This window comes from Hypomesus transpacificus, chromosome 1 (genome assembly GCF_021917145.1).
Source record: "Hypomesus transpacificus isolate Combined female chromosome 1, fHypTra1, whole genome shotgun sequence".
Lineage (NCBI taxonomy): Eukaryota > Metazoa > Chordata > Actinopteri > Osmeriformes > Osmeridae > Hypomesus > Hypomesus transpacificus.
Genome location: NC_061060.1, coordinates 1,224,792 through 1,248,598, shown reverse-complemented (window position 1 = coordinate 1,248,598; position 23,807 = coordinate 1,224,792). Strand labels below are relative to the sequence as shown.

General features: G+C 45.3%; 2 protein-coding genes across 2 annotated transcripts; both read left to right on the top strand.

Annotated features, from left to right (window-relative positions):
• The first annotated feature begins 3,052 nt into the window (after positions 1–3,052).
• On the top strand, positions 3,053–17,625 carry gpm6aa (glycoprotein M6Aa). The gene is made up of 7 exons (XM_047024013.1): positions 3,053–3,487; positions 12,598–12,790; positions 13,354–13,510; positions 13,739–13,892; positions 14,202–14,278; positions 14,544–14,609; positions 15,955–17,625. Exons 1-7 carry the CDS (start codon positions 3,451–3,453, stop codon positions 16,105–16,107), a joined length of 837 nt encoding a protein of 278 aa, XP_046879969.1. The 5' UTR covers positions 3,053–3,450; the 3' UTR covers positions 16,108–17,625.
• Positions 17,626–19,332: 1,707 nt separating this feature from the next.
• On the top strand, positions 19,333–23,798 carry lrit3a (info leucine-rich repeat, immunoglobulin-like and transmembrane domains 3a). The gene is made up of 4 exons (XM_047025167.1): positions 19,333–19,635; positions 20,085–20,551; positions 22,185–22,490; positions 22,720–23,798. The coding sequence occupies exons 1-4, from the start codon at positions 19,520–19,522 to the stop codon at positions 23,721–23,723; spliced, it is 1,893 nt and encodes a 630-aa protein (XP_046881123.1). The 5' UTR covers positions 19,333–19,519; the 3' UTR covers positions 23,724–23,798.
• Positions 23,799–23,807: the final 9 nt, after the last annotated feature.

Genomic DNA, 23,807 nt, shown 5'->3' with positions numbered 1-23,807 from the left:
GGGTCGGTTGCTATGGCAACTAGCGAGTCGAACATACTGGGGAGCGAGGAGGAGACGGTAATAAGCTTACTGTGAGCTTCTTTGGCTCCTTCTGTTGATGAACACAAGCACTGGCAATATCATTTTACGTTCACACAAACACACACAACACTTAAGCCTACAGTAATAAGCACTCACGCGCGCACGACAGAATGTAATCATGTAGCCTACTCCTATATGCGTACGTAGGCTACACCTATACAATTAGAGACGCACATTAACGCTTGATTACACACAAACGCACTCGCACACAGACACTCGCTCACACAGATCATTCCATACATCTGAGATGCCAGCTAGCTGATGAGAGATGCACTTTACCTAGATGCCCGCACTCTCTGTTTGGCCATCTGGCACCTCGTTCCCTCCACGGTGCTAGCCACCGTGCTTAACACAGCAGCAGTCGTGGGAGGGGCGGGGTGGGGGCGCGAGAAGGGGGGGAGGGGGGCGCGCGAGAGGGGGGGGGGGGGGGGGGGGGGGGGGGAGAGGGGCGCGGGAGAGGGGTGAGGGGGGGGTCAGAGCTTTATTGAAAGCATAGACAGGAACAAGAGTAGCCAGGGGGTATCTGAGGCTTGTGAGCTAAAGGATTCCCCAAAAGAAAAAAAATCCCCAACCCCCAACAGCAAGTCTCCCACCCCATTAACAAGGCTGTGTGAGGCAGTGTTATCCAGGCCAAGGGTGGGGCGCTTTGTGTCAGTGCATGTGTGTGTGTGCCTGTGTTCTGTGTATATGTTCTTTGTATGTGTTCACTGTGTGTGTTTGTGTGTGTGTGCTGTAGCATCTTTCACAACAGATGCTGCTGTATTTGCTTACAAACAACTGATAAACAGCTCCTGTTCATTTGCACATTTTATTACATTTTTATTTATTACATTTGGTTGAACAGAGACACACTGTATTAGTTTGTAGTTACAAGGTGCTCTTAAGCACTGTTAATCTACAAAGGCTTCAGATTTTTGAGTTTTCTGGAAATGTTGCACTGTCTCACTTAGATAGTAATAAACAGCAGAATATTGCAGGGTTTTTAAGGTTGAGTTATCCTTTTTCATAAAGATTTTTGGAAAGCATGGATTGTTCCATTTATGCTATAAATTACAGAAAATCTAAGATGTGTGGAGTGCACAGACCTCCTTTATTAAATTCCTCCAGGAAAACAATGACCTATTGAGGGACTCGTTTCTCTTGTTGGTTAGTTGTAACTGATTTAACTTCTTGTACTCGCTTTGAATTATTTTATTGTTGCTTGCTTTCCTACAGCTACACTCTTTGTAAAGCTCTTCTGATAAAAGCATCTGCTAAATGAATAAATGTAAATCGAATTTCAGCAAAACAAAAAATCACCCAAAACAACACAACAAATGAATTTGGAAGGAAATGGTCTTATATCAAAACATTGACGGACAAAAGACAGCTGAATTTGGCTCAGTGGATGAGGAGACCCCTTCCATGGCCTAGTGGATGAGGAGACCCCTTCCATGGCTCAGTGGATGAGGAGACCCCTTCCATGGCTCAGTGGATGAGGGCACCCCTTCCGTGTGCCAGTGGATGAGGAGACCCCTTCCATGGCTCAGTGGATGAGGAGACCCCTTCCATGGCTCAGTGGATGAGGAGACCCCTTCCATGGCCCAGTGGATGAGGAGACCCCTTCCATGTGCCAGTGGATGAGGAGACCCCTTCCGTGGCTCAGTGGATGAGGAGACCCCTTCCATGGCCTAGTGGATGAGGAGACCCCTTCCATGGCCTAGTGGATGAGGGCACCCCTTCCGTGTGCCAGTGGCCACAGAGCAGAACTTCAGATAACTTCACGTGGAACGTCTTCCACAACGCCCCCAAGCTACAGTAACGACAGGGACTAAATTGAGCGACTTCTTATTCTCTCAATAGCAAAGTTAAATATAGCCAAGCATTGTGAGGAGCTGGCAGGAATAGGCCTTCCCTTGCGTGCGTTCTCACTGCATACTCTGCTGTATAAAGGAATTTAGGATTTGTTTACTTGAATTTGTTTACCTTTTTCAGACACCTCTCAGCCTAGTAACAAGGATCAGCTGATCTCAGATTTCCGTTTTTGGCTATGATGTAACGTCATGTTACATAATGCTCTGCATAATTAATAGTCAGCATGTGATCCTTCTACCTTTCGTCACTTGTAATCCATTTTGGTTTCACTTAGTAACAGCAGAGCACGCAACATGTTCTCACCTTTATGCCTGAATGTCAGCTTGATGCCACACGGGTACGTCATTCTATATCATGGCATCTCCTTTAAGGGCAACCTCACCAATCTTTCTCATATTTCAAGAATTCTTATGTTTTTTTTTCTTCTAGCATTTATCCAGCCATCCGCTATCCATCCTTTCATTCACTCATCCATCCTTTCATTCACTCATCCATCCTTCATTCACTCATCCATCCATGTTGTTTGGGGGGGATTCTGTTTCCTTTGTGTTAAGGCAGGCAGAGCTAGAACACAAGTATTTCATCATGTTTTTAATACACAATGATAAAGTTGAAACTTAACTTGAACTGTCTATCCATCCTGACACCCCTTCTTCAGAGTAGTGCTGTAATGCACAGTGCTACGTACACGTTATATACACTCAAACCACATCCATCCATCCACATAGACATCCATACATCCATACATGCATACATTCATATATACATGCAAAAACATGATAAGAATCCCATGACAATGTCTTTGTCATGATGTAATTGAATCAGTATGACTAACAAGATTAGGAGAATCCCTTTTCTGATTTCAGAAAATCTTTATTTTTTCCAATGAAGGAGAGGTTCGGTTAATGCAGCAGAACATAGCCAAGGGGGCTGACAGGCTTAACCATTTTCTCAGAAGAAGAGGGGTTGTCAGGGTGGGCTCGGTATGGCCTGGTGGGACACGTCTCCAGAGAAACACCCCTCTCTTCTCTGGTCAGAGTGTGAGGATCTGTTTTGATAGACTGTGTTCCAGTCCAGATTCTCCGTTTTTTGTTTGTGTATTTTTTCCTCTCTGAGCACCTGCGCTGGCAACAGTCTCCACCCCCCTCCCCTCACACTCACGCTCTTCCTGCCCACTACTGAGACCACCCTTCGCACCCCCCTCCCCCTGCTCTCTCCGCTCCTCCTCTCCCTTCCTCCAGTCTCTGCTACAGACAAGCTTTTAAGCACTCGCCACAGTGGCTCACGATGGACAGCGCTAGGCAGGCTCAGTGACCCCTCTCACAGTATAGCGACTTGACTGAAATCAGTGCTGACAAACGCTCTCGCCGCCTAGAGGGAGAGGGAGAGTAAGAAAGAGTGCCCTGTGGACTATCCGTCAGCTAATAGCAGAATATTTAATTACAGGGTTCGAACCTGCAAAGCGAGGAGCTTTCTTAACACATCTCCAGCCACCCCACATCTAGAATAGCCACGATGGAAGAGGACATGGAGGAGGGGCAGAACCAGAAGGGTAAGAGACAATGAGCAGATATTTGTAATAATGTGGATTGAAATGCCATTTCAGTAACATGTTTGCGTGGTTTGTCTTTGTTTGTGATTCGTCTCAACAATAACTGCTTCTGGCTGAACAAAACATTGGTTGAATTCTTGAAATATGAAAAGCTGTTTTTTTGGGGTGATTCCTTTGTCCTTTGAGTGTATGCTTATCTGAGGTGCGTGTGTATGTGTGTGTGTGTGACTGCTGTAAAGGCAGTCAGAGGGGTGTGAACAGTCCCTGTGAGGCTTGGCTGTGAATTCTCAGTGAGTGTTGTCTTTGTGCACTGGATAAGGCTGCCATGCCTTCAGTTCAGGGACATCAAAGAATAGGGACCTCAACTCAGTCTCTGTCCTAATAAACCCCATTGTCTAAAAGTGTATCAAGAAGCTGCTATGAAATAAGTGGATTTGCATTGTCAATAGAAAATGACGCATGACCGAGGTCTGTTTCTCGTTCATCTTCCGAAAGCCTGTTTGCAGGCTTTGTGTTGCTGAGAGATGCTGCTATTTATAAGGCAAGTCCCAGCCCCCACCTTGGTGCAAGAGTGTATGTTATGCATTTAGGCAGAAATAGGAGTGTTTTAATATATTAATGTTTGCCAGTGCCTAGGTTTGATTATCTGCATTCTTTTAAAGGGCCATATTAGCTCAAAGGGTTTGTTGCATGAAGAAAAAAATACATATCTATATCTTCCCCTCTCTCCCTCCTCCCTCCCTTTCTCCTTCCTCCCTTTCTCCCTCCATTCTCTCCCCAGGTTTGCTGCATGTGACAGAGCTTCATATGTCTGTGCTTGTCTCCCCCTCTTCCCTCCCCCTCCTCCCCTCCTTCCTTCCCTCTCATCAGTGCTTCGCACCGCCCGGCATGGGAGAGAACTGAAACAGTTGCCATGGCGCTGTCAAAGTCTAGTCATTATCCCTGCAGCTACTCTCTGTCCGCTCGTTTCTGCACATGACATTTTGGTATCCTGGGCACAGTGTAGTGTGTGTGCATGTGTGTGTCTGTGTGTGTGTGCGCATTTGTGTTTGCACGTGTTTATGTGTGTGTTTGTGTGTGTGCAAAGGAGCTGAGAATGCTGGGCGTTTCTCACTTATTGATGCAAACTGCCGCCTGTGTTTTCTACTGAGGTAATGACGATGTCATTGACATCATCAGATTTTTTGTTGACCGTCTACATGTTTATGGTCCTGTCACAACAGTGTCCTCAAACATAACACAACATGAGAAACAGTCACAGATGACTGTCACATCTTGGATTTAATACCTCACAGTTTCCCTCTAAAAGATAGGCTGTGCATTCCCGCAAACCGTGTCAGCGCTAGCCTTAAAGACATTCCGCGACCGTGGGTTACTTTCCTTCCAAGAATGTTTAACCAACTGAAAGAGGCTATCACGCAAGATGGCCCTGCCTGTCTGTCTTGTGCTGCACACAACGTCCGTTCATCCGGGTGAGGAAATGGCTAACTATCTATAATTACTTAGCTGAACTCTTCTGCGGAGCTAGCAGTGGCCTCCCATGGCCCAAATGTGGCAAAGTGGCACATCCCTCCATCGAACCTGGAGATGGATTCATAAAACATGCAGATGGAGCAGCAGTGTGCTTGAGGCTGAGTGGGCCAGATTAACATTCCTCTCTGCTTCCTCTCTGTGTGGACTCTCTGAAGTGTTCTGGAGTCAGGATTCAAGAGCACAGAACTTGAACTGATTCAACACTTTATTAACATAACAGTTTATTAACATAACACTTTATTAATCACCAGGCGGGGATATTTGGGGAACATACTGTCATCGATGAGGATGGTGGCGTTTGTGTGTTTGTGATGAGAGATGTTTGATTAGATGAAGTCTGCAAGGAGAGTTATTGAATTATCTAACCAAGTGCATCAGTCTTTCAAAGTCCAGTGGATGACATGTGGAATCACTGAACACTGTGTTAGGGAAGCGACTATTTATGTAAGTTCTAGGGCAGCGTTCATACAGTGCATCTTGTCCACAAGAGCAAATATTTAAAACCTTGTTCGGGGGTTGGTATTTGCAGTTGGGTGCACCCATCCAAACCCAACCACACAAACAAGCAACATTCATCTTGACATTAAGTCAAAGAAGGAAACACTGCACGTTACATAAAAAGAAACATTTTCCACCACACCTTGTGTGAACTGCTTTAGCTGTTGGCTTCCAGTTGGCAGTTTTTGCTTGAGCGAGCCTCTCTTTCACATCTCCATGGTGAAGCTGACAGATCTGGAGCTGGTGAGATAGGAGACACAGGTCAGCCTGTTACTATGGAGGGATGTTACCGTTACTATGGAGAGTTGCTTTAACTTTAGAAGACACAAGAGATTTAACACCATCCTTTTTGTTTGAACAACAAACGACTGCTTTAGTTTGTCGGGCAAACAAATCAGGCTTTTTTTATACTCCATCCTGAAGGTGTTGTATGTCTTTGGGTTCCATCTTTAAAACAAAGTTGGTTTCGATTTTTCTAATAGTTAACAGGATAAATTCATGCTTATTCACCCCTTTAATGTAATTTACAACAGAGAATCTACCGTGGCCCTAAATGACATGACTTCATTACAAAGACAAGCCGATTTACGAGCACTTTGTGTGGGTCGTCCCACCAGGACAGAACCCTGCTACCTCACTGGGTCGTCTGGGGTTCTCTCCCCATGCCACGTATAAACAAATCAGTAACCAAGCAACCCAACAGTAAAAGACCAGTTTAATAATATTGTCCACTTCCTTGTGTCCTAAAAAAAAACTTGTTTTCTGATTTCATACATTTGCTAAAAGACCAAACTTAAAAAGGACACCATTTTTGGTAATTGCATTAATCTTGATAAGGAAGATTAGTCCATATGTTGACATTTATCAAGCAGCTTAAAAACTAAAATAAATCGGTGTGATGAAAAAAGACACGCAGGTGTCCGTGGCAACACACACACACCCAGTTTGCTAAGGCCTTTACTCCGTCCTCCTCTGAGGCTGCAAATCTCAGATTATGAGTCAGATGCACCAGGTGGGCTCTGCTCAGTTCAGCTGTTAGCCAAATGTAGCGCTGCATGCTACGTGCCGAGCTAGTACCTAGCAACAGGGGACAAACCAACACCCTGACAGACAACAAAACCTCCTTTACACCCGTTTTTGAAACAGAAATGTCATCTGTCTTGTGTCAATGGTTGTGGTTATCTCTTAATTAACAAGGCAGAATCTAGATGGACCAGAAGGTTTATTTTAGCGGCGTTTTAGGGCCATTTCCGTCCTTATCTGCCTCAGATCCAAATGGAAAAACTGCGAGAGGCACACCTGTTAGCATTGGCCGAGCCAAGAATCCTCTCTGCGAGGGATTGGTTCCCCTTCTGTTTGATCAGTTAGATAAAGCTCAAGGATGTGATGCTTTGATAACTCGCAGCACAATCCAAAGCAAACACAGGCCATATTTTGATTTGAAAAACAGGATGTTGAGAAAAAAAAAAAAAATCCTATTTCACATGCACATCTGAACATCCAAGAGTTCTGATTTTGTGTTTTGGAGGCGTTGGTGAGGTAAACGTTGAGTGTAAATGTGGGTTAACTAGTCCCACACTGTGATCTCACACCAACAGTCTCCTTCCCTGACCCACTCTCCCATGTCCTTAGTTCCTGACCCCCAGCCCAGTGGAGGCCAAGGGAGTTCCACCAATTGTTCCCTCACTTGTCCTGGATAGGGCTGTCCGGCTTCTGAAGGCTGTCTCATTGTTATGAACAAGATTAGTCACCACTGCAAGTTTAGATCAGAGATAGGAGAACAGGAGGCTCTCACAAAACCGGATAATATCTTGAAGGGTTTTTGCAGTTGACACTCAATCGACATTTTGGACCTTGTAGTTAAACCGTGGAGATATACACTAGTAGAGCTTAACAGTCTCTGAAGACTTCAAAAAGATTTCAGGCAAACGCTAGCCTGATAGTACATTTATCTCTTACACACATTATCTGTAACCCTCGCTCCACGAGGTACATCACTACATCACTGCAGACAAAAGGCCCGTCCATGTTAAGTAATCATGGATTGCTTAAACCCTTGAAAAAAGAGAGAAAAAAACCTGAATCAAATCTGTGCCTGGTCCCCAGCTCTCAGGCCCGGACTGCACTGCCATTCAGCCCAGAGGGCTAATCTGTGTGATGGGTCTCATTCACTATTGTCCCACTGAATTTGTTGACATACAGTAAGTGGGTCATGGCTCTGAAGTGCCTGGCCTATTCTCAGATTTTGCGCTGCGGTTGACATGGCAACCATACTGGTTGATTAAACATGCTCAGAGGAGTGGGGGGGGGGGGGGTGTGTGGGGGGGGGCTGTGAACCTGTCCGCTCTGGGGGGAAGAGAGCCGAGCGGAGGAGAGGTCACACAGCCCATCCCCGAGACGCACACACACACACCCCACATACACACACCCCCCACACACACACACACAACCTGCTCCAGCCCACGTACAGCTCTCCCCTGCCCCCCCTCCACGGAAGTCTCCGGGCCCTAGGATCTAATGATCATCATTATATGCTAGAGTCTGCCTTGCATGCACACACCGCTAGACACCCAACCAAACGCCCAGCTCTTCCACCTCCTCCCCCCACCCCCACCACCTTTTTATGTCTGCTTCTCCTTCTCCTGCCCTGGTGGTGTGCTGAGTCTAACTGCACCCTCCTTCTCCTGCCCTGGTGGTGTGCTGAATCTAACTGCACCCTCCTTCTCCTGCCCTGGTGGTGTGCTGAGTCTAACTGCACCCTCCTTCTCCCTCCCTGGTGGTGTGCTGAGTCTAACTGCACCCTCCTTCTCCTGCCCTGGTGGTGTGCTGAATCTAACTGCACCCTCCTTCTCCCTCCCTGGTGGTGTGCTGAGTCTAACTGCACCCTCCTTCTCCTGCCCTGGTGGTGTGCTGAGTCTAACTGCACCCTCCTTCTCCTGCCCTGGTGGTGTGCTGAATCTCACTGCACCCTCCTTCTCCCTCCCTGGTGGTGTGCTGAGTCTAACTGCACCCTCCTTCTCCTGCCCTGGTGGTGTGCTGAATCTCACTGCACCCTCCTTCTCCCTCCCTGGTGGTGTGCTGAGTCTAACTGCACCCTCCTTCTCCTGCCCTGGTGGTGTGCTGAATCTAACTGCACCCTCCTTCTCCCTCCCTGGTGGTGTGCTGAGTCTAACTGCACCCTCCTTCTCCCTCCCTGGTGGTGTGCTGAGTCTAACTGCACCCTCCTTCTCCCTCCCTGGTGGTGTGCTGAATCTAACTGCACCCTCCTTTTCCCTCCCTGGTGGTGTGCTGAGTCTAACTGCACCCTGCTTCTCCAGCTTTCCCTTTAGTGCTAATTTGAGCGTCTGACTCTGAGTCCTTTGTCTTCCGGAGTTACTTGCATCCTGCTGTCTTCAGGACGGTTCGGCGGATGTTCTCATTACGAGGGGTGACTGACCGTGACATAATAGTAACCTCCATCTTTCAGAGAGTTCATGGGATAGAGGATATTGAAGAAATTAATGGTTGTGTTTGCGTGTGCGTTTGTGTGTGTCTTTTGCCTGTCGGACATGACACTGACAGATGGGAGAGAGGTGGGAGTTGGGAGGGGGGCTGAGAAGGGGGTGTCCTTTCTCTTTGTATTAGAGAGACGCCTTATGTTGATTGGGTGGGGTGGGGATTTGGGGTCATGGTGAAATTATAGAATTCACTTTTTAAAGAGGGGTTTGTGTGTGTGTGAGGGGGGGGTTATATTTAATTCATCTTTTATTCGTGGACTAAAATGAATCCTTATAATTGGTGATTTTAATTAGATGAATTCAATGATTCCCCTCAGTTGAAAATGTAATGAAAAACAGAACAAAGAAAACTCCAGGACTTGTGTTTCGATTGTACCTTACACTGAGATATGTATCTCACCATTCCTCAACAATGTTTAAGAAAATTGATGGTAACATGAATTATAATATAAAATAGTCACAATGGCAAAAGCGGGCGTGGCAGTCATATCCAACATTAATAATTGACTCAATATCTACCAAAGTAGGTTTGCCTCTGAATCAAAGTGTTATTGTAAAGACAGTGACTACAGTTTATGTAGCATACCTCTTTGTTTTAAATCTTCCTTGATGTAATACGGTGTCAGAGGGCACAATCTACAACTTTCAACCATTCAAGAACAGCACAAAGGAACAATTGTAGTCTCCCTCGTTAACCAATCTGGCTAAAGCTGATTTGAAATCAGTTTCACATTCAGTTTTCTCTTATCAATGCAATCAAATCCCCACGGTGGCTAGGCCTCGCTTCCAAGGAGTCTCCTGCGTCTCAACCCAATGTTCAGACCGTGAGCGGTATTTGCATGGCACCGACTGCTCATTAAGCAGCCGTCTTCCACATCGTAGGTAATGTAACACTAATGCAGCGAGCGTAAATAATGCATGAAAATGTTTGGCGCTGTGCTGTGCTGGCGCTAAATAATGGATCAAGCATTCTGCTGCTCCTCTCAGTCAATTTACACCCTGGTTGTCATTTCCAGCGGCTCACATCTCACAGGGTGAGTCAGGATCAATGGAGAGCTGAGAATCGGATGACGGTTTAGTTATGCAGGGAGGAGCTATCCGTTTGTCTGGGTCTACGACTCACGGTTTCATCTTTCAAACGTCTGCCTTTTGGTGCCAACATCAGATATTGTGATATTGCTATACCTAGCTGTAATTATCCATGTTTAACAAAGAAACTGACAAAAAAAAGTCTGACGGAAATAGGTTAGCCTATGTTTTATTTATTAGTCTGAGTTTTATTGTTCTCAAACAGCCATACGCACGCTCTCATCGGGGATCTATATGGGAAACGGTGTGACCAGCCCAGCCCAATAGTTGTCTTCCATCAAATTAGCACCACACAATCAATAAAACCTCATTCTCCTTAAATCAACTCCTTATTCCTCCCAGTGCTAGCTTCACATCCATATCCGTTGCAGTTTCCATGGTAACAACATCCAATTTCCTGAGTCTTAGCTAGCTAGATTACTTGTGGTAGTTAGGTGAGCCAGAAGTTACACTAGTGTGTTGCTCTGTGTTATTAATATATATTGCATTTCGTTATAGATCCCAACAGATTTCTTTATATTAGCACAAACAAAATAATCGTTCATCAACACTGGAACAACAAGGGCCAACGAGTCAACATGAAGCCCAATGAATCGCTCGTGTAGCATTGATGCAACATAATAATCCACACAAAAAATTCAAATTATAAATAGGAAATCAAGGTTTTAACCAGAGATTAGGCCACTCGGCAGTTCATTCTCTTAAAGTGATTTATATTTCCCTTTAATAGCCCATTAAAGGGACACTAGTTTGAATAATGCTCAGGTAATAAAACCTTGAATAGGGACATGACACAAATCATTCACTTCAAGGAATAGTTCAATTACACCCGCTCTCATAATGGACCCCCCCCCCCCCCCCCCCCCCCCCTCCACACACACACACACACTGTTGCATCCCAGGGTAGACAGCTGTAGTCGACGACCCTTTTCATCGCTTTTTCCCGCTAAAACCGATAAGAGCTTGTATAATGAAGATATCACTGCTCTGAAGCGATGGGGATACTTGTGTCGATAACGGCACAATCGAATGCAGGATTACATCTGCGAGGACACATAATCTTCCTGTCTGGATTGGCTCGTTGCTCAGCAAGTCTAGCCGGCTCGAGCTGCTTGGTATTCAGTGCAGGTTCTACTCAGAGACAGAAGCCGCGCGAGTTGGAGGGCTCGCTCGTGCTTATGTTTTCGCCTGGCAGAGCTAGAGCAGATCGCATGACGACGGTGGGTGAGAGGCTGGGAGGGAAGGCGGGAATGACCGCAATCACTGTAACACGTAATTTATCGACGTCCTCTTGAATGAAAATAAAATTCCATTGCGCGGTTGCAGATTCTTGAATGAAAAACTAAGAGAGAAACGGAGCAAAACGTGACCAAAGATGCGGATGAAAGATAATTTAATAATTTAATCATGGGTTCTAATAATGATGTAAATACTCCAGAGAATTCTTCCATGAGCATGAAATTACATTTGCGCATTTCATTAAATGTGCACACGGTAATTTTGACAGACCACATTAAAGTGTTACATGCAGTTAAGAAGAAAAAAAAACCTTGTTTAACGTTCATCTCTAGATTGGAATTCAAACTGGGATCAACATGAGCCAAAATTGGCTTGGTGTGATATACAGACACAGATTCCGATTGTCTGTCTCCACAATCCACACAACTCAGACACAACACACACACCCCGCCTCCACAGTGAGCAGTGCGACAATAAGCAGAACAGAGATGACTCACCCTGCAGACGCTCCTGCTGGATGACGAAAGGTTCGGCGTAGGGTTCAGGTCAAAGGTCAGAGGTGACTGGTCAGAAGATGTTCTGCGTCAAACTCATGACCGTCTGCTGCTTAGCCAGCCTTCTCCTCAGATCTGTTCCAGAACATCGATCCCAAAAATGATTTGGAATCGTGCTGTCTGTCTCCCTCAGGGTTCCATTACTCGCCTTTTGATTCTAAACATGCACTTCTTACTTGAGTTCTCTATTGACTGACAGCTAAATCTTCTATTTTTCTGTCTCTCTCTCTCTGTGTGTGTGTGTGTGTGCCTGTCTATGTGTGTGTCTGTCTGTCTGTATCTGTGTGTGTGTGTGTCTCTGTATCTGTGTGTGTCTCTGTATCTGTGTGTGTGTGTGTCTCTGTATCTGTGTGTGTGTGTGTGCCTGTCTATGTGTCTGTCTGTCTGTATCTGTGTGTGTGTGTGTGTGCCTGTCTATGTGTCTGTCTGTCTGTATCTGTGTGTGTGTGTGTGTGTGTGCCTGTCTATGTGTGTGTCTGTCTGTCTGTCTCTGTGTGTGTGTGTGTGTGTGCCTGTCTATGTGTGTGTGTGTCTCTGTATCTGTGTGTGTGTGTGTGTCTCTGTATCTGTGTGTGTGTGTGTATCTGTGTGTGTGTGTGTCTCTGTATCTGTGTGTGTGTGTGTGTGTGTGTGTGTCTGTATCTGTGTGTGTGTGTGTATGTGTGTGTGTGTGTGTGTATCTGTGTGTGTGTGTGTTCAGGATGCCTGGAGTGCTGCATTAAATGCCTGGGTGGGATCCCCTACCCTTCTCTCATTGCCACCATCCTGCTGTACGCCGGGGTGGCCCTGTTCTGCGGCTGTGGGCACGAGGCCTTGTCGGGCACCGTCACCATTCTGCAGAACTACTTTGAGGTGGTGAGGAGCCCCATGGACTCTCTGGACGTCTTCACCATGTAAGCACAGCGCCCACTAGACCCACGCTAGGGCCCTTTAGGTCTCAGACGTTACTGTGAAGGGTTAGGGACATACAGACGTTACTGTGAAGGGTTAGGGACATACAGACGTTACTGTGAAGGGTTAGGGACATACAGACGTTACTGTGAAGGGTTAGGGACATACAGACGTTACTGTGAAGGGTTAGGGACATACAGGGTGTTCAATGTCTAAGGACACATGTTAAATATATATTTAAGGACAAGTATCAAAGCTCTGAAGGAAAGCGGTGAAACTAATGATGTGAAGTATGAGACAGGGAGTCAGGTGGCTGAGCAGTTGAGCAGTTAGGGAATCGGGCTAGTAACCAGAAGGTTGCCTGTTCGATTCCTGGCCGTGCCAAATTATGCTGTGTCCTTGGGCAAGGCACGTCACCCTACTTGCCTCTGGGGGAATGTCCCTGTACTTACTGTAAGTCACTCTGGATAAGAGCGTCTTCTAAATGACTAAGATATAAATGCACCAGTGGGAAAGACACTGTGTTGTTTAACCATGCTTGCCCCCCCCCCCCCCGCTCCCTCAGGATTGACATCATCAAGTACGTCATCTACGGCATCGCCTCGGCCTTCTTCGTGTACGGCATCCTGCTGATGGTGGAGGGCTTCTTCACCAGTGGGGCCATCAAGGACCTGTACGGAGACTTCAAGATCACCACCTGTGGACGCTGCGTCAGTGCCTGGGTGAGCGGACATCAGCCTTTAATACAGCTGGAGCTGGAAACAAAGGAGATTAATTGATTCCAGTTGTTCATGAAAGGATCATTATGTTGCTGCTGTCCTGGGTGAGGGACAAGGGGCGCCAACATATAGAGTTGCTGTTTTTTTAAGTACTGCTAGACTAGGCCAGGAAACGTTTACACTTTTACGCAACATTGAATGTGACTTGTTGTCCTATGTGTGTTGTCCTAGTTCATCATGCTGACGTATATCTTCATGCTGGCCTGGCTGGGGGTGACGGCATTCACCTCCCTTCCTGTCTTCATGTACTTTAACATCTGGACCATTTGCCAAAACACAACCATGCTGGAGGGGGTTACCCTATGCTTGGACCCGCGCCAGTATGGTAAGCAAGGAAACAGATCTCTCTGTCACTCTCTCTCTAGTTTTCTTTCTCTCCGTTTTTCTCCTGCTCTCTCTCTCTTTGTCTCTTTATTTTCTTCTTCTGTGGCACATTTTGTCTCTCTATCTCTCTGTGTCCTTGTTTCTGTCTCTCTTTCTCTCTTTCTTAAATCACCCACCTGGCACAGGTCAAGTACATTCATGCCACTGGTGGAAGTATATACTTCCCAATGTAATTGTCCACAGGCCACAAAACATGTGCACAGATATACTTAATGTTCCAGTGCTGACCATAGCATGTCTTTCTTTTCAGGGATCGTGCCAATTGCTGAGGCCAAAACAGTATGTACTAAATCTGAGAAGTTTTACAAGATGTGTGAATCGAACGAGGTGGGTACTTATGTGTCAGACCTAATATGGGGCCACATACATTTTTGTTCTTCCCCTGTATTTGGAAGGTAGATAAAGTAAAACAAAGAATCAATCATGCTGAAAAACAGTTTGAACACTGCACTTCTGTTCCTAGATTATCGGCTGTATTTTCTATATGATCTATTTGATGTCGCTTTGGATGAAAGCGTCTGCTAAATGAATAAAATATGAACGTCGATGTAAGTTTCTGTAGCCTCACCCTCCTCTCCTGTATGTGTTCCAGCTGGATATGACCTTCCACTTGTTCATCTGCGCTCTGGCTGGGGCGGGTGCTGCCGTGATTGCTATGGTGAGAGACTTTTAAATGATTTAAACATAGACATACTTTCCTCTACTGCTCAACTCGACCATAATAGATTATAAATAATATAATTATGTGGAAATATGAAAGCTATTCTACTGATATTGTTGAGTCGCTTCTCTGGGAGAGTGATGTCTCATCTGATGAACAGTGAAATCAGAACTTGACTGCGTTTGTGTACATAACCTCTTTAGAAGTCATCTGACATTCCTTGAGTGAGAAAGTTTGAATTCAGTAAATGTTCCAAACTTTTTTTTCCCAACTGTTAGTCCCAAACAAATTAATTTACAAGGCTGTGATTTGATATGAGCCCTGTCACAATTTACCATAATAGATAAGAAATACATTGAATTATGTGAAAACACGAAAGATACAGTTGTTATCGTGTGTGCCACTGGGGCGCGTTGGTGATAGCTGTGTTTGCCTGTGGGAATGGCTGGAAGGGAGGTAGTTTGGCGCAGTGGATATATGCTTTCCCCCTCTCTTTCTCACTCTCTCTCTCTCTGTACGAGACGCTGGCCATGTCACTGTGTTGTCATGGAAACTGAGAAAAGAAAGGGCCGGTGCTTGTTGGAAACATCACTCAGTAATTTGTGGAGGAGCCATTTTCTAAGAAGGAGAATGGACTCGTTAGTCAAGGATGATGGTGCAAATTGAGAGACACGGCCTGGCGTTTTTTTTTCTCTCCGTCTAAACAAATGTCTGGGAAAATTAAACATTTATCCACAGACAGTCACCAGCAGGGATAGGTCCTTAGACACAGACTGGAGATGGGGTTTTTTTTTACCTACTGAAAAAATCCTTCAGTTTAGATCAGATAATAACCTAGGTGCTAATAAGCCAAAACAATTCACATGATGATAATGAAGTGTATTGTCTGGGATGGAACGTAGGGATCCAGACTCACTTCAAATCAAATCAATCCCCCTGGTTGGTCATTGTCAATACGTGATGATGACGAGAAAGATGGGAATCGTAGTTGTAAATGATCCCTTGTGAAAGGAGTGGCAGGATTTACACAATGCATTCACACAATGGTAGGGTGTCTCCATGGAGCCTCTGCTGTCATGGAAACACTGGGGCCCAGCTCACGACAAATACTGCTCTGCTACCTGGTGGTGGAGTAAAGAATTACAGCTTCCCTGGCACCTCTGTAACACAAAGCCCATGACGTTAGGAAACAGGCCAGATACTGTCAACAAACTGTAGAACTGCCACAGCATGTCCGACCTGACTGACTGACTGTCAGACTTAATGACTGAATGATGGAATAGCTGTCTGTCTGAATGACTCACTGACTGAGTAACGGCCCGGTTTGCGCCCCCTGTCGCAGATCCACTACCTGATGGTGCTCTCAGCCAACTGGGCGTACGTGAAAGACGCCTGCAGGATGCAGAAGTACGAAGACATCAAGTCCAAGGAGGAACAGGAGCTCCACGACATCCACTCCACCCGCTCCAAGGAGCGTCTCAACGCCTACACATAAGACCAGCGAGAGGACTGGCGCTCCCACTTCATCACTCCTCCTCCTCCTCCACCCCCCCCTCTCTCTCTCTCTCTCTCTCTCTCTCTCTCTCTCTCTCTGTCTCTCTCTGTCTCTCTCTGTCTCTCTCTGTCTCTCTCTGTCTCTCTCTGTCTCTCTCTCTGTCTCTCTCTCTCTCTCTCTACCATCCCCTCCTGAGGGGGGCTGGGTGGCGCTCAGGGCCCTCGCCACTGCTGATGTCACTGGTGCGTCATGTGACATAGTGGTCCGGGGACTCTTCACCCCTCTCGCCCCCACAAACAGCATTTCAAACAGCCCCATTCACCTCTGTCATGAACTGTCATATTATTATTAGTATTATAATTATTGGTTGGGTTATTGTTGTTGATTGTGTGTAGTGTAGTGTTACTATTGTGTAGTTTGACGCTAGTGTAGGATGGAGTAAAGTTTAAAAGTAGCAGTTTATTTTTGTATTTTCTTTGTAGGATATTCTTTACGTCCAGTAATAGATTTTTTTTTTTTATTGTTTATCTATTTTTTTTTACTGATAGAAAAAAGGATTTGATCTTTATTTAGTTTTTATGTACTATTTATTTTTTTCATTCATGAGGTGGTCTGTTGGGGCTTAAAAGGGTTTCAAGCACATTTCTCATGTTTGTGTATTAAAAAAAGTTTCATTTTCAAGAACTGTATTTACGTTGATGAACGGGGGTAATCTGTTTTGAAGACTAAAAATATTTTCAATCTCACAGGGCAACTATAAAAAGCATCTCTAGCCTTTTAGATAATGTAGCAGTACTGTACTGCCATGAACTGGGATGAAAATAACTTGAAGTGAAAGGAATTCGAATCTTACAATTGTTTTTTGTAATTGCAGTTTCACAATAGCATGCCAATTTAAGGATAGATACCAAAACGTTACACGAGAACAGATATTATTTGCTAGCTGTGCCAAGCCTGTTAAATAGGAAACTTTGACCTAGGTCAGTATCAAAGACAGGATTCGTCATTAAAATGATAAACTATGGACTATTTTATGATAATAGGAAAAGCTATTTTGGGACAGAATGGTTCCTTGTCTTTAATCCAGCCACATAAGCACATGCAAACATCTTTTCATAACCCCTTTTTTAATTTCTTAAAAGTGAACTTTATAAATACTAGAATGAAACAAGTTTTTGCAGATATCTGCAGTGTATATATTGATATATAAATGCATACCTATATGTTGAGCACTTCAATATCAGGACGATTCATACGAGAATGAAAAGAGATCACTGTGGTTGAATCCACAACTCATCTATCAGTCTTACTAAAATCTCGACGATAAAAAAAATTAAGTTGTTGGTGTTGTGGCACTTTTTGGATGGGCTCATCTGATGTAAGAAAAATGTGTCACAGTAAGTAATTTTGTTCATGACAGTAAAAATCTGATTGTCTTGCTTACACGTCATCATGCCATAGGACTACAACCGTGGCCTATCATTTCATTGCCTGGCAATATTTGTTTTGTCAGTACTTCAAAGAGCTACTTTCGTGCACTTATTTGACCATTTCTGTGCTCTCTCTAGGTGTAAGCGCATTGGTGTTCAACTCTGAGTTGGATAACTGTCTGTTAGGTAAAGACTGTGAATTTAGATGTTTTTTTGTGGCATGGACATGCATTAATGGTATAGTATTATTGACTCAAACGTCATTTTATTCACTTTTTTACACTTATACTGTCTTGCTGGGTCAACCCCTTGTTTATATGTGCAGTACTAAAACTACTAAAACTCCCACGCTTACCGCATTATGCTGATGATATTAGACTGTAGTATTTGAGTCGTCTCTCTTTAGTTGTGTGATGGGCTTATGTCTTAACCTGATACTGGGACCAGCGTGACTTCTTCTGTGACGACCTGACAAGACAAACGCTTTCTGCTTCTTCCTCGTATTAGTCTTTTGTACTTTCACCAAGAATGCTTAGTAGCAGGCTTATAATTGATTCTTTTTTTTTTGTACATACATGTGCCAACAGCTTGAAGTGGCTTTCCTGACCTGTAGGATCAAATTTGCTTGCATAAATAAAAATTCACTTGTGTACTTGTTAATAAATACACGCCGGGTCTCGCATCTTTTTTCGTGTGCCAATATGTTTACACTCGTTCTATTTTTGAAGGCAGATAACAGTAAGCTGGAGCGCGCACTACTTCGCCAAAGAAACAAATTCACCCCAAAAATACAGACTGCATAAGCTGATGTACATTATTTTCTCTAAGATACCGAGTGACACGCTATGCAGTACGGTCTGTCTACCACCAGATGTCCCTCTTTCTCCTCGAAAAGTCCATGTAGGTTTCAACAACAAACCATGAGTGTGTTGTAAATAGAAGAAGGATGGCCTCAGCTGATCATCATTCAGTAGATACTCTACGTGAAACATTAAGTCTTGGAAATCGTTGTAAAAAAGTATGAATAGCACCTGCACCTCTGTCATCAAAGGCAACCTCTTCTACTGAAACATAAATCCTTCAACAACCTTCAGAAGATTCAACCAACATCTTTTAGTGAACCCTCGTTGTCAACACACCTCGATCAATTCCTCTCAGAACCCACTAACAGTTTGCCTCTCATCCTTCATCATCCAACAGAGGAAAACTCCAGTGTAGACAACCCCGCGCAAGTCCTGAAACAGCCCACGCCACAGGCTACCCCACAGCATTTAGCAGATGACTCCAGTGAGCGTGGACCCGTTGTGGATCTGACCGTACCCAGGGTACAGCCTCCTCCGTCTCCAGACCCCTCCTTCCAGTCTGGATGGATGTCAAGCCCCAGGCTACAGCTTACACCCTGGTGTCACTTGGAGATTCCTCACGCCACCGCCTAGTTTGCCCAGCTTAGTGTGGATCAACACTAGTGTCATGGAAGAAGATGCTAATAAAAACCTGCTGAAGCGACCAAGTCTAGCACCCAAAAAGCTGTTTTTGCTGGCCCTGGGGAGGTGGCGAGAGGGGGATAGGGACTTGGTGGCGGTGTAGGAGGGTTAGATCAAGGTAAGGGAAACCTTCCTGTGCTAGGTGATTAACGCATGTCCCCAATGCTGATTCCCCCGCCTTGTGTGACCTAGTCAACCCCATTAAATCCTCTGCTAATCTTGCCCCCTACTGCGCTCCCCCTCCCCTCTTCCCTCCCTACCTCCCTCCCTCTCCTCACCTCCTCTTGAATCACCTGTACAATGTTTCTCCTGCATGTGTGCACACTCGCTCACAGTCTCTCTTTCCCTCTGCTCAGACATTTGTGTTTTGGTGCTAGTTTTTTTTTTGGGGGGGGGAGTGGGGTTTTCTCCTTTCTGAATGAGTTCAGATGTATGTTCTCCCGATCTCTCTCCTCGCCTCCCTGAGCCGTGAACAGTTGGAGCTGATCTGGTGAAACCATGCGTCGTCTGCTGTGCGCTCATGTGCTGCTCTGCTGCGTCAGTGTGGCCCACTCCTTCTGTCCTTCCCAGTGCACCTGCGTGTATCACGGACGGAGCGACGGCACAGGCACCAGGTATTTGGACAGTTCTTTTACGCTATCAGGATTCAGACATCCTTGTTCATCCACCATGATTTCAGGTATTGTTATTATCCGTTACTGATGCACCAAATGGTCTTGTTTTTTCACGGGAAAGACTTGATCACTGTTCACCATTTACGCAAGTGGTTGCCTCAGTGATTTAAGGTAATCAATAAACAATAAAACCCCATGTAAAATCCATAAGGTAGGCATCTTACCAACTTTAAACATAGACTGTTGCCCCTTTACAATTATTTGGGGATTATAAATTGCTGTAATGGCCTCTATCGATGCACACTCCTCTGGAAAATCGTATTCTAGTATGGAAGATGTACTGTGTGTGTGTCCTAAAGCACAACATCTAAGCCTTTGGTTGTGTTCCTAACTCAGGTCCGTGCTCCTAAAGCACAACATCTAAGCCTTTGGTTGTGTTCCTAACTCAGGTCCGTGCTGTGCAACGATCCAGACATGTCTGACATCCCCGTGAACGTCCCGGTGGACACGGTCAAGCTGCGAGTGGAGAAAACAGGCATCCGGCGAATCCCTAGAGAGGCCTTTTACTACCTGACTGACCTCCGGTACCTGTGGATCACCTACAACTCAGTCTCCGCCGTGGATTCTGGGAGTTTCTACAACCTGAAGTTTCTCCACGAACTCAGGCTGGACGGTAACGTCATCTCCACCTTCCCCTGGGAGTCCCTCAAGGAGATGCCCATTTTGAGGACGCTGGATTTACACAACAACAGGCTGACGAACGTGCCGGTCGAGGCAGCCCACTACCTGGTGAACATTACTTACCTGGATCTGTCCAGCAACAAGCTGACAACGCTGCCTTCAGACCTCATGGATATCTGGCCTCCGTTTAACGGAGCGACGGTCACCTCCGCCGTGTCCCAGAAGGTGGTGCTTGGTGAGACAACTGTGTGTTTGGGTTGTGTTTGCTGATTGTTTTCAAGTGTATTTTTGGCTCCTGGCTAGAAAACAGGGACAGTTAAATTCAGGTTGAAAAAGCTATTTTAAGATGACAACCACTTTCTGGATGGTACTTCCTGATGTCATTGTGAAAGTACAAGAAACGTGTAAATCATTTCTAATTATTCTAGTAATCACAGACTCTGGAGAGATATACGGAGCATGTCAGGGTGTTCGATGGATGTCTGGGAATTTGTGTCTCGCTCAAAGACCTGGATAATGTTAATAGGGTGTTTGAGGGCAAGCTAGCTTATCCTTGCAAAATAAGCTGGCATCCTTGAAGGACAAAACAGGATTAGAAGAAAACACAATGTCCTTTCCATAGAATAGATATGTGAGCCTTTTTAACAGCCTATTTATGTGATGAAAATTGGACAAGGGGAGTTCAGTGACATCTCCTTGTTTTGTTAATGTACCAAAGCAGTTTTTGAATTAACATTATCAAAAAAATATATAATGTTATACAAATATATATAATATATTTTTTTTTTACTTGAGTAGTATTATCCAGGGAATTAGATTCTTATTCAGACATTAAGATATTTAATATTTAAAATGTCCCTTTCATAGCCATTCTCTTAAATTAAATGTTTTATTACCTCAAGTTATGGAAAAATGGGCCAAGGTATATTCAGGGCATAATATTACCAAACAAATTATTCAGATATTTTTTTAACATTACATTTTTTATTGACTGCCACACGTAACGCCAAACTGCTGAAAAGTGAAACTGTGTTATTTACATAGGCTAGTTGTTGCCATTCCTCTCCTGGCCACAGGGACTGAAAAGCCTTCCTTAAAGACAACACCAGATGATAAATCACACCCACTTGGCTACTGTTATGTATCTAGCTTATTATTCTGAACACAACCTACTGTGAGTTCTTTTTGGAAACAAGCCAAAGTCCATTTGTGTACCTGGCCATAGTTAAGAGCAAACTAATCTGGTTACAGTGTTCTGTCACACAGTGGTGAATGCATGTGTGTAAGTATGTTAAAGTTTGTCAAGAAAGCATGTGTGATTGTGTACATTTATTCTGGGTAATCCTTTACTATGAAATCGTAATTTAGCTTTAGTTGGAAAGGCTCCAGTTGAGCCCTATCTTGCAGTATTACCTGAGCGTAAGTACTGTTAATGCCATTTGTAAAAGATGAAATGACTCAAAATCCATCTACCTGGTTCTAAACCTCTTTTTTTGGAAAACCGTAACATCTTATTTTAGCTTGCTGACTATCGGGAAGGAATATTTTGTTGTTTTGACCTATTAATGTGCTTGTCAGTGAGAGTGTGATAATGTAAAACTTGTTCTACAATTTTACACAAAGTTGGTGTTTTATAAACCAAGCTCTGGGGGGGTTAATTAGGAGTCTTTTACAACTCTGATCCAGAAAGACTTGCTATGGATTTGAACACATGTGATCTGCTTAACAGCTTGACATTCATCAACCTTTGACACATCCGTTTTAGTAATAATCCAAGCTGAACAAGTACCTTGAAGCACATGGAGATCCAGTTCCTTAAGCAAACCCAACTTGCTGAAAACCTCCTTCTCTTCTTTGTTTACCGACAGGGCTCCAGGACAACCCGTGGTTTTGCGACTGCAGGATCTCCAAGCTGATCGAGCTCTCGAAAATGTCGAACACGCCGGTGGTTCTAATGGACCTCTTCCTGTCCTGCAGTGGACCTGAAGGCCTCGCTGGAGTCTTGTTTCAACGGGCAGAACTGGACCAGTGCCTGAAGCCGTCAGTCATGATCTCAGCCAACAAGATCACATCCTCCTTGGGCAGCAACGTGTTGCTGCGTTGTGATGCGACGGGCTACCCCACTCCCAACCTCTTCTGGACCAAGTCAGACGGGTCATTTGTCGCCAACTCAGGTAGAGGTATACAAGTCTTGTTTAAAAAGGGACTTGCTTGATGTAACTTGAAAATGCAATCATAATTGAATAGTTGTCAACCTTGAACTGTGAGGTGAGAAAGGTTCTTGGAATCTTGGCAGCCTTTTTAAAACTCAGTTTAAAGCGTGAGACTTGGCGATCTTAGATAAATATCTGTTGATATGTTCCTACCAATCTTTTGTAAATATCTCTATGCTTCCACCTACAGTTGTACAAGAGTCACCCGGTGAGGGGGTGCGATGGTCCATCATCAGCCTGCATGGGATCTCGTACAAAGATGCCGGGGATTACATCTGCAAGGCCAAGAACGTTGCTGGAAACGCTGATGCCACAATAACAGTATCTGTGGTGGGATTAGTGAGCACCACCAGTACACCGCTTAAGACGGTCCCGGTCGACAACACCAGTCCACCCATCGCCCTCACCAGCCTTCCCAGCTCCACTACCACCCCATCCACCACCATGCGAGCACTGACCACACCTCCACCCATCCTGTTGAAGAAGACTGCCAACCAGCAGGTGGGATCAGCCAAACCTGCCAGGATCCTGCAGGGAGGTGGCGGTAAGAAGCTGGCCGCAGACGAGAAAAGCACCAAAAAGGAACCTTGGAAGTCCGTCAAGGACCTTAAGGTGGTCGAGGAGACGACAGACAGCGCCGTGCTGCTCTGGGTGGCCGACGGCTTGCCCAGCGACACCCCGCTCACGGTGGTTTACTCTGCTGACGAACAGGAAGACACCAAAAGAACCATGGACACGGTGGCCAGTAGCGGGAAGGTCCTGCTGGAGGGCCTCACACCTGGACTGAGATACTCCGTCTGCCTGGTGGCCAAGGGGAGCTCCGCGGGGAAAGACCCCTGCACAGAGTTCTACACCCTGGAAGTCCTCGACGACGAGGGGCAGAACAAGTTGTTGATGATCGTGAGTGGGATGGCCTGCGCTGTGGCCTTGCCTGTCATCATCCTGCTGGTGTACAAGATCCTGGCGCTCTACTGCAACAGGAACAACACGACCCTGGAGGACGACGAGCTGGAGAAAGAGAGCTACGTGAAGTTTGAGACGCTCACGCTGAAACAGAGAACCACACTCCCCAACGAACACTGGACGAGGAGAGAGACTCACGACTCAGAGAGGATGCTGCTCTGCTCCAGGTCCAGCATCGACTCTCAAATGACCTACAAGAGCGACAGCTCCCGATCGGAGTTTCTATGCTGACAGACGTCAGGATTAACAGCTGTGAGCAAGCATCAACGGCTATGCTAAGAGCTAAGATACTCTGGAGATCTTTCAATATTCTTT

Excerpts from the sequence above, each read along its gene's own strand:
- lrit3a (XM_047025167.1), top strand. The coding sequence starts at position 19,520 with ATGCGTCGTCTGCTGTGCGCTCATGTGCTGCTCTGCTGCGTCAGTGTG. Across the intron at positions 19,636-20,084 it reads AGCGACGGCACAGGCACCAG|GTCCGTGCTGTGCAACGATC; the intron begins GTATTTGGACAG and ends TTCCTAACTCAG. Across the intron at positions 20,552-22,184 it reads GTCCCAGAAGGTGGTGCTTG|GGCTCCAGGACAACCCGTGG; the intron begins GTGAGACAACTG and ends GTTTACCGACAG.
- gpm6aa (XM_047024013.1), top strand. The coding sequence starts at position 3,451 with ATGGAAGAGGACATGGAGGAGGGGCAGAACCAGAAGG. Across the intron at positions 3,488-12,597 it reads GGAGGGGCAGAACCAGAAGG|GATGCCTGGAGTGCTGCATT; the intron begins GTAAGAGACAAT and ends GTGTGTGTTCAG. Across the intron at positions 12,791-13,353 it reads TCTCTGGACGTCTTCACCAT|GATTGACATCATCAAGTACG; the intron begins GTAAGCACAGCG and ends CCGCTCCCTCAG.